The sequence below is a fragment of the Octopus sinensis genome, unplaced genomic scaffold (genome assembly GCF_006345805.1).
Source record: "Octopus sinensis unplaced genomic scaffold, ASM634580v1 Contig10928, whole genome shotgun sequence".
NCBI classification, from domain to species: Eukaryota; Metazoa; Mollusca; class Cephalopoda; order Octopoda; family Octopodidae; genus Octopus; species Octopus sinensis.
In genome coordinates, this window is record NW_021832229.1 from 204,103 (window position 1) to 217,500 (window position 13,398).

Consider the following 13,398-nt stretch of genomic DNA (forward strand, 5'->3'; position numbering starts at 1 on the left):
TTAATGTCGCTTTTAAACGATTTTTCTCAAATATTTTTTGTTTCTTCCTTTTCTTCTGACGTTATTTATTTGATACGAAAGTTTCTTGAGAGTATTACTTCTTCTCTGCCCCTCCACTGTTCATAAGTGTTGGTTAGGTTTTCATTGTTTAGGGCTCTGCAATATGCTTGTTTTCTTTAATTTAATATCTTAATCTGGATGTTTTTCATTTGATTTCTCTTTTTGTATGTCTTCTTTTCCAAGCTGAGTTTATTCAATTCTTTTAGTACGTTTTGTGTGGTTGAATTTAGGTTGTGGATATCCGTTTCTGGAGTTCTGCTTTGGTTCTCATTTTGTTGTTGCTATGTAAGAAGGGAATAAAGTGTTTCTATGTAGATTTGCGTCTTTTGTGCCATTTCCTGGAAGGCATCAGCAAGGCATTCATTTTTTATCATGGTTGAAAGTTTTTGGTAAATTTCTTCTAATAATATTTCAGATTTCAGTGATTCGGCACACACTCACACACACACAAATGTTCATGAATGTATTATATATATATACATATACGAATACATGAATATATACGTATATATAATTCTGTGTGCGTGTTTATATATATATATATATATACATATACACACACACACACACACAGATATCACAATTTGTAAAATAGTACTTAGATTATTTCAAGTTAATTTCAGTTACGCGGATGCAAAGTCTCATACAGTTACGCATATACACACACATACATACACACACGCAACACCAGACAGTGACATAATTTTCATTACTCCATTTCTGCTGGAATGCTAATGCCGGGGAAGAAGGAGGGTATACTGAGTAAGTGAAGGGAATTAAAATGTATCAATCCCACCAAATCCTTAGTACATGGTTACGTAGCTAATAACATCACACAAACACATACACACACACACAAAACCCTCTTCCTCTTCTTTCTCCCTCCCTCTCTCTCTCTCTCTCTCTTGCTATCACTTTCTTTCCCCTCTCTCATTTACACTCTTCCACTATCACCGCCTATCTTTGACTGCTGACGCAAACTTTTCATATCGCATTCATATAATGAGAAATAAAGACGCCAATCTATATCTACACGCACACACACACACACACACACACACATATATATATATATTATATATATATATATATATATATATATATATATGCATTATTGTGTGCGTTGTGTTCCGCTACTTTAATGAAAAAATGTATGGGAAATAAACTAATGACGCAACATATATATATATATATATATATATATATATATATATATATATATATATATATATATATAAAAGGAAATGAAGAAAATGCTGACAAAATAATTTAAGTAATTTAAGTAATTTAATTAGGTGAAAGTCCTTTTTACCGGTTGCGCATTTGTTATGCTTATGAAAAGATATTTTTTTAAGAGAGATTAGAGTTCCTTTCTGATAGATTTTTTCCTCTTATCTGACTTTATGTTGGGTTTGCTGTCTCTTATATGTGAAAAAAGAGGCTGCAGAGTTGTTTAGGATTTGCTTGGTTTCGTGTCTAAAATTTCATGTGGACAATGGTCAATACAATTTTGATTGGTCATTATGAAGGGGTCACGTGAATGTTTGAATGGAAGTTGGTGTTGGGGTAAGAAAAAAGGCTCTAGAGAAGTTAAAAAGTGGTCTGCATTTATTAATAAGGTGGGATTCCATGGTTATTCGCTGGGTATGAGTGGCATTGTCTTTAAATTTGTAGAGGGGAAAGATTCTAAAATTGGCATGGAGTTGTGCGGCACAGGTATCAATATGTGCACTAAGTGCTATTTTTCTGTATTCCTGTATTTTTATTTGGGATCTGTGGACAGTCATGCGTTGGCGGAGGCTATTTTTAGTTTGGCCTATGTAGTGTTCATTACAGCCCGAGCAAGTTAAGACATATACTAGATTTTCTGATGCGCATGTGAAGTTGTGTTTTACTGTGAAACATTGTCCTTGTTTAAAACATCCAACACTATTTTTTGGAAATGACTGTAAATATTGACTTCACACAAACACGTTGCTTCCTGATACAGGCACAAGGCCAGCAGAACTATAAATATTGAAAATCGTACCCACACACGCACACATATATACACGCGCGCGCCCCAACATACATATAAACACACACACACACGCGCGCGCACACATACATACATATTGCTCTTCCTGTCCTAAACGAACTTACTTATCCAGCTCAAATTCAGTCAAGCGGAAAATACACTCCCTAACTACGCGCTAAAAAGCTATTTAAAATATCCACATGACGTCTACTGACCACCCTGAACAATAAGAATTGTCAACAACGCTATTTTCGAAAATTCTAAACATTCACGTGACCTCTCTATTATAACCACATCCACGTGGCCTCTTTATTATGACCAATAAGAAATTTTAGGCGCGACACTAGCCAAATTTTAACTTCTCTGGAGCCTTTTTTCTTACCCCAACACCAACTTCCATTCAAACATTCACGTGACCCCTTCATAATGACCAATCAAAATTGTATTGACCATTGTCCACAAGAAATTTTAGGTGCGAAACCAAGCAAATCCTAAACAACTCTGGAGCCTCTTTTTTCACATATAAGAGACAGCAAACCCAACATAAAGTCAGATAAGAGGAAAAATCTATCAGAAAGGAACTCTAATCTCTCTTAAAAACATATCTTTTGATAAGCATAACAAATACGCAACTGGTTAAAAGGACTTTCACCTAATTAATTTACTTAAATTACTTAAATTATTTTGTCAGCATTTTCTTCATTTCCTTTTTTATATATCACAACTCGTGTTCCACATCTCCTTTTTTAAATATATATATATATATATATATGAGCACACACATATATATATATATATATATATATATTATATATATATATATATATATATATATATAAACATTCACTAACTCTTACGAACAGAGGCTAAGACCATTTTATTGGTAAGTTACGATTTTCATTATATTATATCGGCCATCTATTGGCCATCGTCCAGCCTCCTCAACTGCATTTAGGATTGGATAAAAATGGTCTCCACCGTTAAGAACTCATAAGTTTGCGTCCCCAAATGACCTAAAATGTTTTTTTATGCTTTTATTTTTACTTCAGTAATTTTCAGTTAACCCATTAGCATTGGCACTGGCCACGTCGGGCCCAAATATTCTTCATGTTTTCTGTTGAAATTGAACAGATCAGCCCTTTCACAACCACCATGCAAAGTTATTCTAAAAGTAAGCAATCACATAATTAAAATCTCAAAGCTAGAAGATAACGTATGATTAATTGTAAACGATGTGAATAAATAAGTAATTCATGTGAATGTTGAAGAAGTATCCCCTTCTAGCTGGTACAATAATGAAACAGCAATTCCATCTCAAATTACAACAAGTGGGGTCTTTTTAAGGACACATTTCAGGTTCGAGGGAGTGGTTAAGAATGTTAGTAGTACAAAAAATCGAGTCGGTATTTTTCTTAGTAGTTGAGTCTTGTTTAGTATTGTTTGAAGCCGAGAAGGGTCAAATAACAGTAGAGGCGGTTGAAATGCAAAAATTTGAAGAAATTTGTGATGTGTTGGTGAGATTTAGAAGGCTAAGAGGAGGATGAAAAAGCGATTGATCATAATTTGCTTCGTTTGATGTAGGTCCATTTTTATTTGTTCACTAGCAGTATTACTCGGCTCGTGCGCTCGAGCGTTCTATGCACGCGCGAATAAGCTAAACTTGGTTTCAAAATCAAGCACTTAATGCCCTCTATTTTTGCGCTTATGTGTTCCATTTCCTCAATAGGAAATACGTAGAAGCGTTTCATAAATATTTGTTGATCAAATAATTGCATTGTTGAATTATTCTTTTAGATCAGTATTTCTCAACGGGGATTTCAGGGGAGAGTTTCAGGGAGTCGCTGGCGATGTATCGTGATGATCAAAAATCCGGCCTGCTAAAATTTGGTCAGTGATTCAAACTGCAGATTCAACGCAAAATGGTCATATTTAATTCAAAGCGTTAAAAATGTTATGAAAACAATTGGTATGAGTTCACAAAGTTCAAACGATTAATACGAAAAAACCCTCTACAATGTTTACGGCGATTCGTTTTTATATCTTGATTTTTTTTTTTTTTCATACAATTTACGCATGCTTGCACGCGTGGTGAACACAGTTCACGTCAAACAGCTGACTGAGTAAAGTTCACTATTCAATGCATGGGATAATCCCTAAACAAACACATTATCGATTTTTGCACTTGCGAGATGAATTTCGGTACAGAAATAGCTTAGTTCAATTTTCATTCGCCTAAACTTTAAGTGACCTATTTTTGGTGGTTCTACGATTTGTTGGCTAGATGTCCCGGGAAGTTAAACACACACACACACACACACAGATACACAGACAGACACACAAGTTGAGTTTTATATACATAGATTTACGTTCATGCTTTATTCTTGTTTTCAGTAAAAAAAGTAAGTAAAATGAAATCATGAAAGTGTATTTGAGGAAAAATTTGTATGAACGCTTCTAAACCTGGGGTACAGGAAAACTCCTTTGTTACAATACAGTTGCTTGTGTGGTCCCATCGGATTTAACGACCCAACCGGATTTACAACCACTGCGTATTTAGGGTCCACGAATCTCATGGTTCGCTAGTTTTGTAAATATATCAGACCCCCCCCCCCGAGTATGGTTACAGATGTGTGCATGTGTGCGTTTGTGTTTGTGTGTGTGTGTGTGTGTTTGGTGTTTCCTTTGATATTATTACGCGTTAAAGCTATAATATTTAATAAATTTCTTCACACTAATTTATCGAAATTTAATTTTTTAGCTTTAAATATCCAATCATGAAAACAAAAATATATTTGTCATGTGGAACAGGGGTGAATTTTAGTTCCTTCGGAGAATCTGCAATGTGAAGTTAATAACACTGAAGTCTCTGACATTTCCTATTTTCTTCTTTTACAGATAAATCTACGCCTGGCAATATGTTTCACCACGTAGTATCATATAGACGATCTCTTGTGTTGATACTGTGTACGATATTGTTTTTGGAGACTCAAGCTGATTCAGATATATGCAACATATGTAATTGTAATTCACTTAAATCGAATGTAGATTGTGCAAAGCGCAATCTAACATCAATTCCACAACCAATTCCGACGAATGTTGTATATTTGTAAGCATTTGACACTTTCTACGTATTTTCCACATCCAATATTTTAAATTCTCATTGATTATGTTCTCAGCTAATCGCTTATGCTGTTTATCTCACAGCTTTAAGCACAATCTTATGTTAGAGTAAAACAAATCGATTTGTTACCTGCTGTGAAGTCAAATAAACTGTTTCTTACCATATTGAATTTATAATATATAACATCGGATGCACAGAGATTGGATATGACTAGTATCTGACTTTGATGTTATTTGTCTGAACTTATCGAATCTTACGGTATATTCAATGAACGGACAGTATAAAAACTTTAGTGCTAAGAAAACGTGTATTCCACATAGTTATATTATATCATTAATTAGTTGAATTGTTGCTTATTGTTACAGTAATATGATATAATATCAGTTAATCGTGTCACAGAATAATTTTTTAATTATTGTTTGTGTTAGTTTTATAATAGAATATGCAGCGAGCTATCAGAATCGTTGTGCACGCCAGACAAAATGTTAAACGGTATTTCGTTCGTCTTTACGTTTCGATTTTAAATTCTGTCGAGGTTGACTTTGTTTTTCATTCTTTTGGTGTCGGTAAAATAAATAGCAATTTATCTCTGAGATCAATGTAAAGGACTTGTCCCATTCCCAAAATTTCAGGTTTGTTCCTATAGAAGAAATTATTATTTTTATAATTAAAAATGAAACAGATGGATTAAACAGCAGATAATGACGAGATCCGCTTAAATTGCCAAATTCTTAAAATACCTAAGTGAAGAAATCAAAATAGTGTTGTTTTAACAACTTATGAGGAATTTAATTTTGATAGAATGTCATCAGTAAAATTTACCCTATCACAAACACAATAAACCTTATTACAAAATTATGGAAGGTTAATTGAAGTTTCGGCTGATTGATGTATCCCCGTTCACCTGAAATCTTACGCAATTTTTAAGTAAATTATTAAAATTTAACGTCTCAAGAAATGGAATAGAATAAAAAAGAGTAATTATTTGATACATCAATCATAACAAATACTCTGTTGCAACACATTGCTCTTCCAGGTGATTATTTCCAGTTAATTGGCTTGCATCATTGCATTAATCACCTTAAACTTTTAGTTTTAATCAAATATTCTAATCCTAAAGTGGATCAATTCATTCGATCAGATCTATTTCTCAAAACATTTGGAACGTTTTGATAAAATGAGAAATCCTAATGTAAAATAAAGAGAAAAGTTTCAATAATGGAATTCCTAAATCTCGTATAACTCAAGATGTTGAATAGTAAAGTTGAAGTTCTGTTTAATAAGTTAGATATTTTCATCGTTCATAACTTGAGCGAGGTTTGGCACAAATCATTTGACCGTCTTGTAGAATACATTGCGTTCTGACACACGGCAATCTGACGTCAAATCCCGCCAAGGTCAACCTTGGATCATTCATTTCCGAGATCAATAAAGAACCATAACAGTTCAATGAACAAATGCAACTATGAGGACCTCGAATAAGACACCTTGCAGTATATTGTCCAGGTGTTTGTGATCTGAGTTAAAATCCCACACTTTTTATTTTAGCGATTTTGGAGAAAGGATCAGACAAGTTTTATAACTCCTGCAAGATCTCCAATACTTGTGAGGCAGATATCATTAATATTCCGCTTGAGCTGTTGCAGGTCAACCTTTACAGGAATGATGAACAGGGATACTCTTCAGGAGATGAAGGATTTAGCATAGGTAGTTAATAATGGGAACAAACTGAGGTTTAATACAGCAAGAGTAAGGAGCAAAGGGCTAAACAAAGACGAAAAGACTAAGGCAATGTATGTTGTCACATCCCTTTTTTAAATAACACCCTTAGCCAGTTAAATCACCATGTAAGGTTGTTCTCCTTTGTAGTACATATCTCAAAATTATATCAGGGTTTCCCCACTCTACCATCACCAGTTCTATTAATAAATCCCTTTCTATTTCTGTTGTTTTCCTTCCTAGTCTATTATTTCAGTCTTGAAGTTTTGGGGGTTTATTTATTTTTGTGAAGAACTTTTATGCATCAATTATGCGAAGGAAAGGAGTTTACTTTTGCAAAGATAAATTACTTTTGTCAACAAAGTGTAATAACAAATGGAATGCTCATTGGACAGAAACAAGATATTTATAAATAAATCTGACTTCTGAGATGATAAAAATATCTTCCACTGAATACTGATGTTGCAACGAAGGCTTTGTAAATCTAATTCAAATCACAAATATTTTGAACATCCATTCTATTCTCATATTTTACATGCATTTGTGTTTTTCATTCATACTTTACGCGGTGACTTAAATCTATTTTATATTTTATATAATAAAATATCCGTAAATGCAAACAGAACCATCGTGAAGAAGAAAAGGAAGCTTACAAACTGAAGAATGACAATACAATCATCCTAAAAGAAACCGATTAGGGAAGGGTCACGGACTAAGACTACTATAAAGATAAAATATTGGAAACAGACAAATCCTGCTACAAGGAAGAACCAAGACACCCGGAAAAAGTAATAATGAATACAATCAAAAGTCTGATAAATGAATACCAACGTTCGTTCACATATAAAGAGAAAGATTATTTATGCAGCTCTGTAATGAAAGAGAGTAATTTCTATGGATCACCCAAGATCCACGAATGCTCCAAAATGCAAGGATCAGCATATAAAAGTACTAAGACCCACTGACATCAAATTGAGACCAACAGTTGCTGGACCTTGAGCCCCAACACAACAACTGAGCCATCTTTTGGATATACTCCTCAAACCGTTATGCCCATTAATGGCCAGCTGTACCCGAGACAATATGGATTTCCTCAAGCACATTCCACCCACTATCCCAGAACGTACTATACTTACAAGCTTTGACTAATCTTTGTACTAATACATCAGACTTTGGGCCTGGAAGCAATCAAACACTGGGTAGAAAAACACAGCGGACGGATGGACGAACGCTTCAAAACGCATTTCCAAAGACACACACCTGGAACTAGAAGACAACACCTTTAGTTTCGATAATAAACTATATTGACAGATAAAAAGGACACCACTGCGGGGACGAGGTTTGCACACATTTTCGGACCCAGAGATAAATATACATATGTGTGTATATTTCTGAGTGTATATGTGTGTATGTGCGTATATGTGCATACATGTGCGTGTATGTGTGTGTTGGTACGCGAAGCTGATACTCGAGGTTGTGCAAGTCAAGTAGGAAATAAACATGAAACTGCTGCCACATTGAGACATTCTTCTCCTCCTGTTTATTCTTCTTCTTCTTCTTCTTCTTCTTCTTCTTCTTTTTCTTCGTCTTCTTCTTCTTTTTCTTCTTCTTCGTCATCTTCTTCTTCTCCTTTCTTATCCTCCTTCACCTTTCCTCTTCTTCTTCTTCCTCTTCTTCTTCTACTTCTTCTTCGTTATCTTTCTTCTTTTTCTTCCTTTCATTCTTAAGTCACAGTGTTTGATGTTGTATCACAAATATTTTCCATATAATCTATTTTACTCTTTCTATACTGCTATAAATATCTGTACAACAGCAACATTGCAACCATCAAATAAGGTACATTCACGGGTCTTTCGAATTTAAAGGGCTTGTAAGTTCCTTCAGTTTCTGGATACTATTTTCCGAAAGCATTAATTGATGCTGATATATAAGCTCACAAACGTATAAAATTTCAGACTGCACCGGACAAAATCAATTCGAATTTGTAGAATGAACACGATTTAGGAAGATACAAAGAAAATATGAGAGAGCGAGACAATGTGAAAGAAAGAGAGAGAATTTGAGAGAGAAAGTGAAATAATAGGAAAAATATAATGTTCCTATATTGTAGTTGCTTTGTTTCAATTCGCATCTCAATAACTCATTTTTGTTCCCCAAATTTCAATGATTTTGATATGAATTTGTATTAGAAATGGTAACGTTTGTGAGTTTACATATTTGCATCAAATATTTTTAGCTGAAGTATATGTGTATGTTCATATATAAGTGTAGTTCTGTGTGAAAAGTGACTATATTATTCCTTTCTTTTATATTTTGCATCCTCCTCCATTTCTTATTTCAATATTCTCCTTCGTGTTTCGATATTATCATTCAACTTCGAATTTTATCATTCACTTCACGTCATTTATGTAATAGAGCAACTGAAGTGGAAGCGGAAAATATATATTCGAATAATATAGGCACATACATTCTATCTGTAAGCCTGAAATACTTACTGTACTTGTAGGCTGGAATATTTGGCCTGATACAATTAAACTGTTGATATATTTCTTGTAAGCGTGTGTTTTCTAATATTCTTGTGACAATGAAGCGATATGAAATAAATAATCCCTCTCACCATATTTCCACAAGGGTGAGTGGGAATATGTGTGATGTGAGTGTGCATAGCGCATTCCGTCATTGATACTATGAATATAAGAATGCGTATGAGTGCATTTGAATATGTTGATTTCTGATTCCGTATATTCCCTGATTTTTCAGCCATGTCTTCTCGCCCAAATTTTTCGCTCTGTCCTTGAATTATTTCCTGATATTTTGAGAACATTTTCAGTTTCGTCTTCAACACGATGATTTTCAATGTGTTGTCTTTTTCTTCATATTCTTCTTCTTCTACGTCTTCTTCTTCTTCTTCTTCTTCATTTCTTCTTCTTTTTCTTCTTCTTCTTCTTCTTCCCCATCCTCCTCTCCTCCTGCTCCCCTCCCTCTTTATCTGCTCTTCCTCTTTCTTCTTCTAATTCTTCTTCTTCTTTTCTTCTTCTACTTCTCCTCCTCCTTTTTCTTCTATTATTTTTACTTCTTCGTTTAATTGTAATTCTCTTCCTCCTCCTCTACCTCCCCCTCCTGCTCCATTTTCTTCTTGTAATTCTTCTCATCCCCTCCTCCTTCTTTTTCTTCTTTTTTCTTCTTCTTCTTCTTCTTCTACTTCTCCTCCTTGTCTTCCTCCTTCTTTTTCTATTTCCTCTTCTCTTTCTTCTACTTCTTGTTTTTCTTCTACTTCTACTTTCTACATCTTCACCTATTTCTCCTCCTCCTCCTCCTTTTCTTCTTCTTATCTCCTTCTTCTTTTTGTTATTCTCATCCTCCTGCTCCTACTCCTTCTTCTTCATCTTTTTTTCTTCTCTCCTACTTCTTCTTCCCTCCATCCCCCTCCGCCTCCTTTTTAATTCTCTTCCTTCTTCTTCTTCTTCTTCTTCTTCTTCTGTTTCCTATTCTTCTTCTTCTTCTTCTTCTTCTATTCTTATTAGATGATTATTATTATTATTATTATATATTATTATTATTATTCTCCCCCTCCTCCTCCTCCTCCTCCTCCTAGTTCTTCTTCTTCTTCTTCTTCTTCTTCTTGTAATTCTTCCTCTCCCCTCCCCTTTTTCATCCTCCTTCTTTTTCTTCTTCTTCTTCTTTTTTCTTCTTCTTCTTCTTCTTTGTCTTCTTCTTCTTCTTCTACTTTCTACTTCTACTTCTAATTCTCCTCCTCCTCCACTTCTTCTTATCTTCTTTTTTTGTTATTCTCTTCCTCCTTCTCCTCCTCCTTCTTCATCTTCTTCTTTTTCCTGCTGCTTCTCCTTCTTCTTCTTTTTCTCCTTTCTCCTCCTCTTCTTCTCCTTTTTCTCTTCTTCCTTTCCTTCCTCTTCTTATTCTTCTTCACCTCACCCTCCTACGCCTTCTTCTACTTCTTCTCTTTCTTCCTCCTCTTTTTAATCTTCTACATCTTCTTCTTCTCTACCCTGTGCTCCTCCTCCTCCTATTTTCCTCCCCCTCCTGCATCTCCTTACTCTCCCCCGTCCTCATCCTTCTTCTTCTCCTCCTCCAACTCCTTCTTCTTCTACTTCTTCTCCCCCTCTTCTTTCTCATTGTCTTATTTTTCCCCTTCCCCCTCCTCCCTTTCTTCTTTGTCTTCTTCTTCTCCTCAATCTCTTTCCTGTTCCTCTTCTTGTATTATTTTCATATAATTTTGTCCCTTTTCATACAGAACAATATTGAATATGTTATCGCAATTCACGCTATGTCAATCTAACCAATATTGTTTCGTGCTTCAGATATCTTCGGAACAATAAAATTTCAAGGATTCAAAAAGAGATGTTTCAAGGCCTTCACAGATTACAGGAATTGTAAGTTCATTCAATGTTGTCTTTTATACATGAGGAATATACTGTCTTTAAATTTAATATCCCCTTATTTCCATGTTTTCTCACTCTCTATTACTGTAAATCATATTCAGTTCTCATTTTCGTGTTATACTTATTTGATTGAGTCTGAACACGTCAATGACTGTCAGTTGATAATTGTCTGCATAAAAATGTTATTCCTGAAAATATATATGTGTATGTTCATATGTATGTATGTATCTGCACTATTAATATAAGTTTTAGCTACTATTTTGCTACATATTGTTCTCTTGATTCTGTGGTGCCGTGGGGTTATTTATCCACACTTCCACCGAAATAAATTTTTTGTTATTGTTGTTTTTGTTTTCTTCTTGTAATTCTCTTCCTCCCGTCCCCCTCCTTCTCCTCCTTTATCTTCTTTATGTCCTTCTTCTTGCAATTCTCCTCCTACTCATCCTCCATTTTCTTCTATTTCTTTTCCTTCTTCTTCTTCATCGTTTTCGTCTTCTTCTTTTCATTTTCCTCTTTTTTCTTCCTCTTTTTCATCGTCGTCTTCTTCTTCCCCTTCTTCTTCCTTTTCTTCATTTTCTTCTCTGTACATTCTTCTTCGTCACTGGTCTCCTTCTTTTCCATTCTCTGCCAATTATTCCTCTTATTTTCATTCTCCTGCTCTTCCTACTCCTTCTGCTTCTGCTTCCAACTGCCCCTCCTCAGTCATCAATTCCTTTGTCCTCCTCCTAACCTCCCCACCTCTCCTCCACCTACGCCTCTTCCATCTCCTCCTCCATACTCCTACTTCTACTTTTTCTTTTTCTTATTCTACTTCTTCATGTTCTTCTTCTTCTTCTCCTCCTCCTCCTTTCTTCTTCTACTTCTTCTTTTTCTTCCTTTTATTCTGAAGTCAGAGTGTTTGATATCGTATCAGAAATATTTTCCATATAATCTATTTTACTCCTTCTTTACTGCTATAGAGGTCTTGGTGACAACAACATTTCAACCATCAAAGAAGGTGTATTCACGAGGCTTTCAAATTTAAAGACATTGTAAGTGCGTTCAGTTTCTGGATACTATTTTCCGAAAGCATTAATTGATGCTGATATATAAGCTCACAAATGTATAAAATTTCAGACTGCACCAAACAAAATCAATTCAAATTTGTAGAATGAACACGATTTAGGAAGATACAAAGAAAATATGAGAGAGCGAGACAATGTGAAAGAAAGAGAGAGAATTTGATAGAGAAAGTGAAATAATAGGAAAAATATAATGTTCCTTTATTGTAGTTGCTTTGTTTCAATTCGCATCTCAATAACTCATTTTTGTTCCCCAAATTTCAATGATTTTGATATGAATTGTATTAGAAGTGGTAACGTGTTGAGTTTACATGTTTGCATCAAATATTTTTAGCTGAAGTATATGGGTATGTTTATATATAAGTGTAGTTCTGTGTGAAAAGTGACTATATTATTCCTTTCTTTTATATTTTGCATCCTCCTCCATTTCTTATTTCAATATTCTCCTTCGTGTTTCGATATTATCATTCAACTTCGAATTTTGTCATTCACTTCACGTCATTTATGTAATAGAGATACTGAAGTGGAAGCGGAAAATATATATACGAATAATATAGTCACATACATTCTATCTGTAAGCCTGAAATACTTACTGTACTTGTAAGCTGGAATATTTGGCCTCGTACAATTAAACTGCTGATATATTTCTTGTAAGCGTGTGTTTTCTAAAATTTTGTGACAATGAAGCGATATGAAATAAATAATCTCTCTCACCATATTTCCACAAGGGTGAGTGGGAATATATGTGATGTGAGTGTGCATAGCGCATTCTGTCGTTGATACTATGAATATAAGAATGTGTATGAGTACATTTCTGATGTTGATTTCTGATTCCCTATATTCCCTGATTTTTCAGCCATGTCTTCTCGCCCAAATTTTTCGCTCTATCCTTGAATTATTTCCTGATATTTTGAGAACATTTTCAGTTTCGTCTTGAACACCTCCCCCTCCCCCTCCTGTTTTTTTCTTCTTCATATTCTTCTTCTTCTTCTACGTCTTCTTCTTTTTTCTTCTTCTTCT

At 34.6% G+C, this 13,398-nt stretch overlaps 1 protein-coding gene across 1 annotated transcript in view; it reads left to right on the forward strand.

The window, feature by feature from the left end:
- LOC115228671 (leucine-rich repeat-containing protein 4-like) overlaps nucleotides 1-13,398 on the forward strand; it is a 30,532-nt gene that overhangs the window by 16,574 nt on the left and 560 nt on the right. Inside the window, exons 2-4 of the mRNA XM_029799204.2 lie at nucleotides 4,973-5,183; nucleotides 11,237-11,308; nucleotides 12,277-12,348. Of these exons, the coding sequence (XP_029655064.2) occupies nucleotides 4,993-5,183; nucleotides 11,237-11,308; nucleotides 12,277-12,348 (335 nt within the window). The 5' untranslated portion in view covers nucleotides 4,973-4,992. The remainder of the gene's footprint in view (nucleotides 1-4,972; nucleotides 5,184-11,236; nucleotides 11,309-12,276; nucleotides 12,349-13,398) is intronic.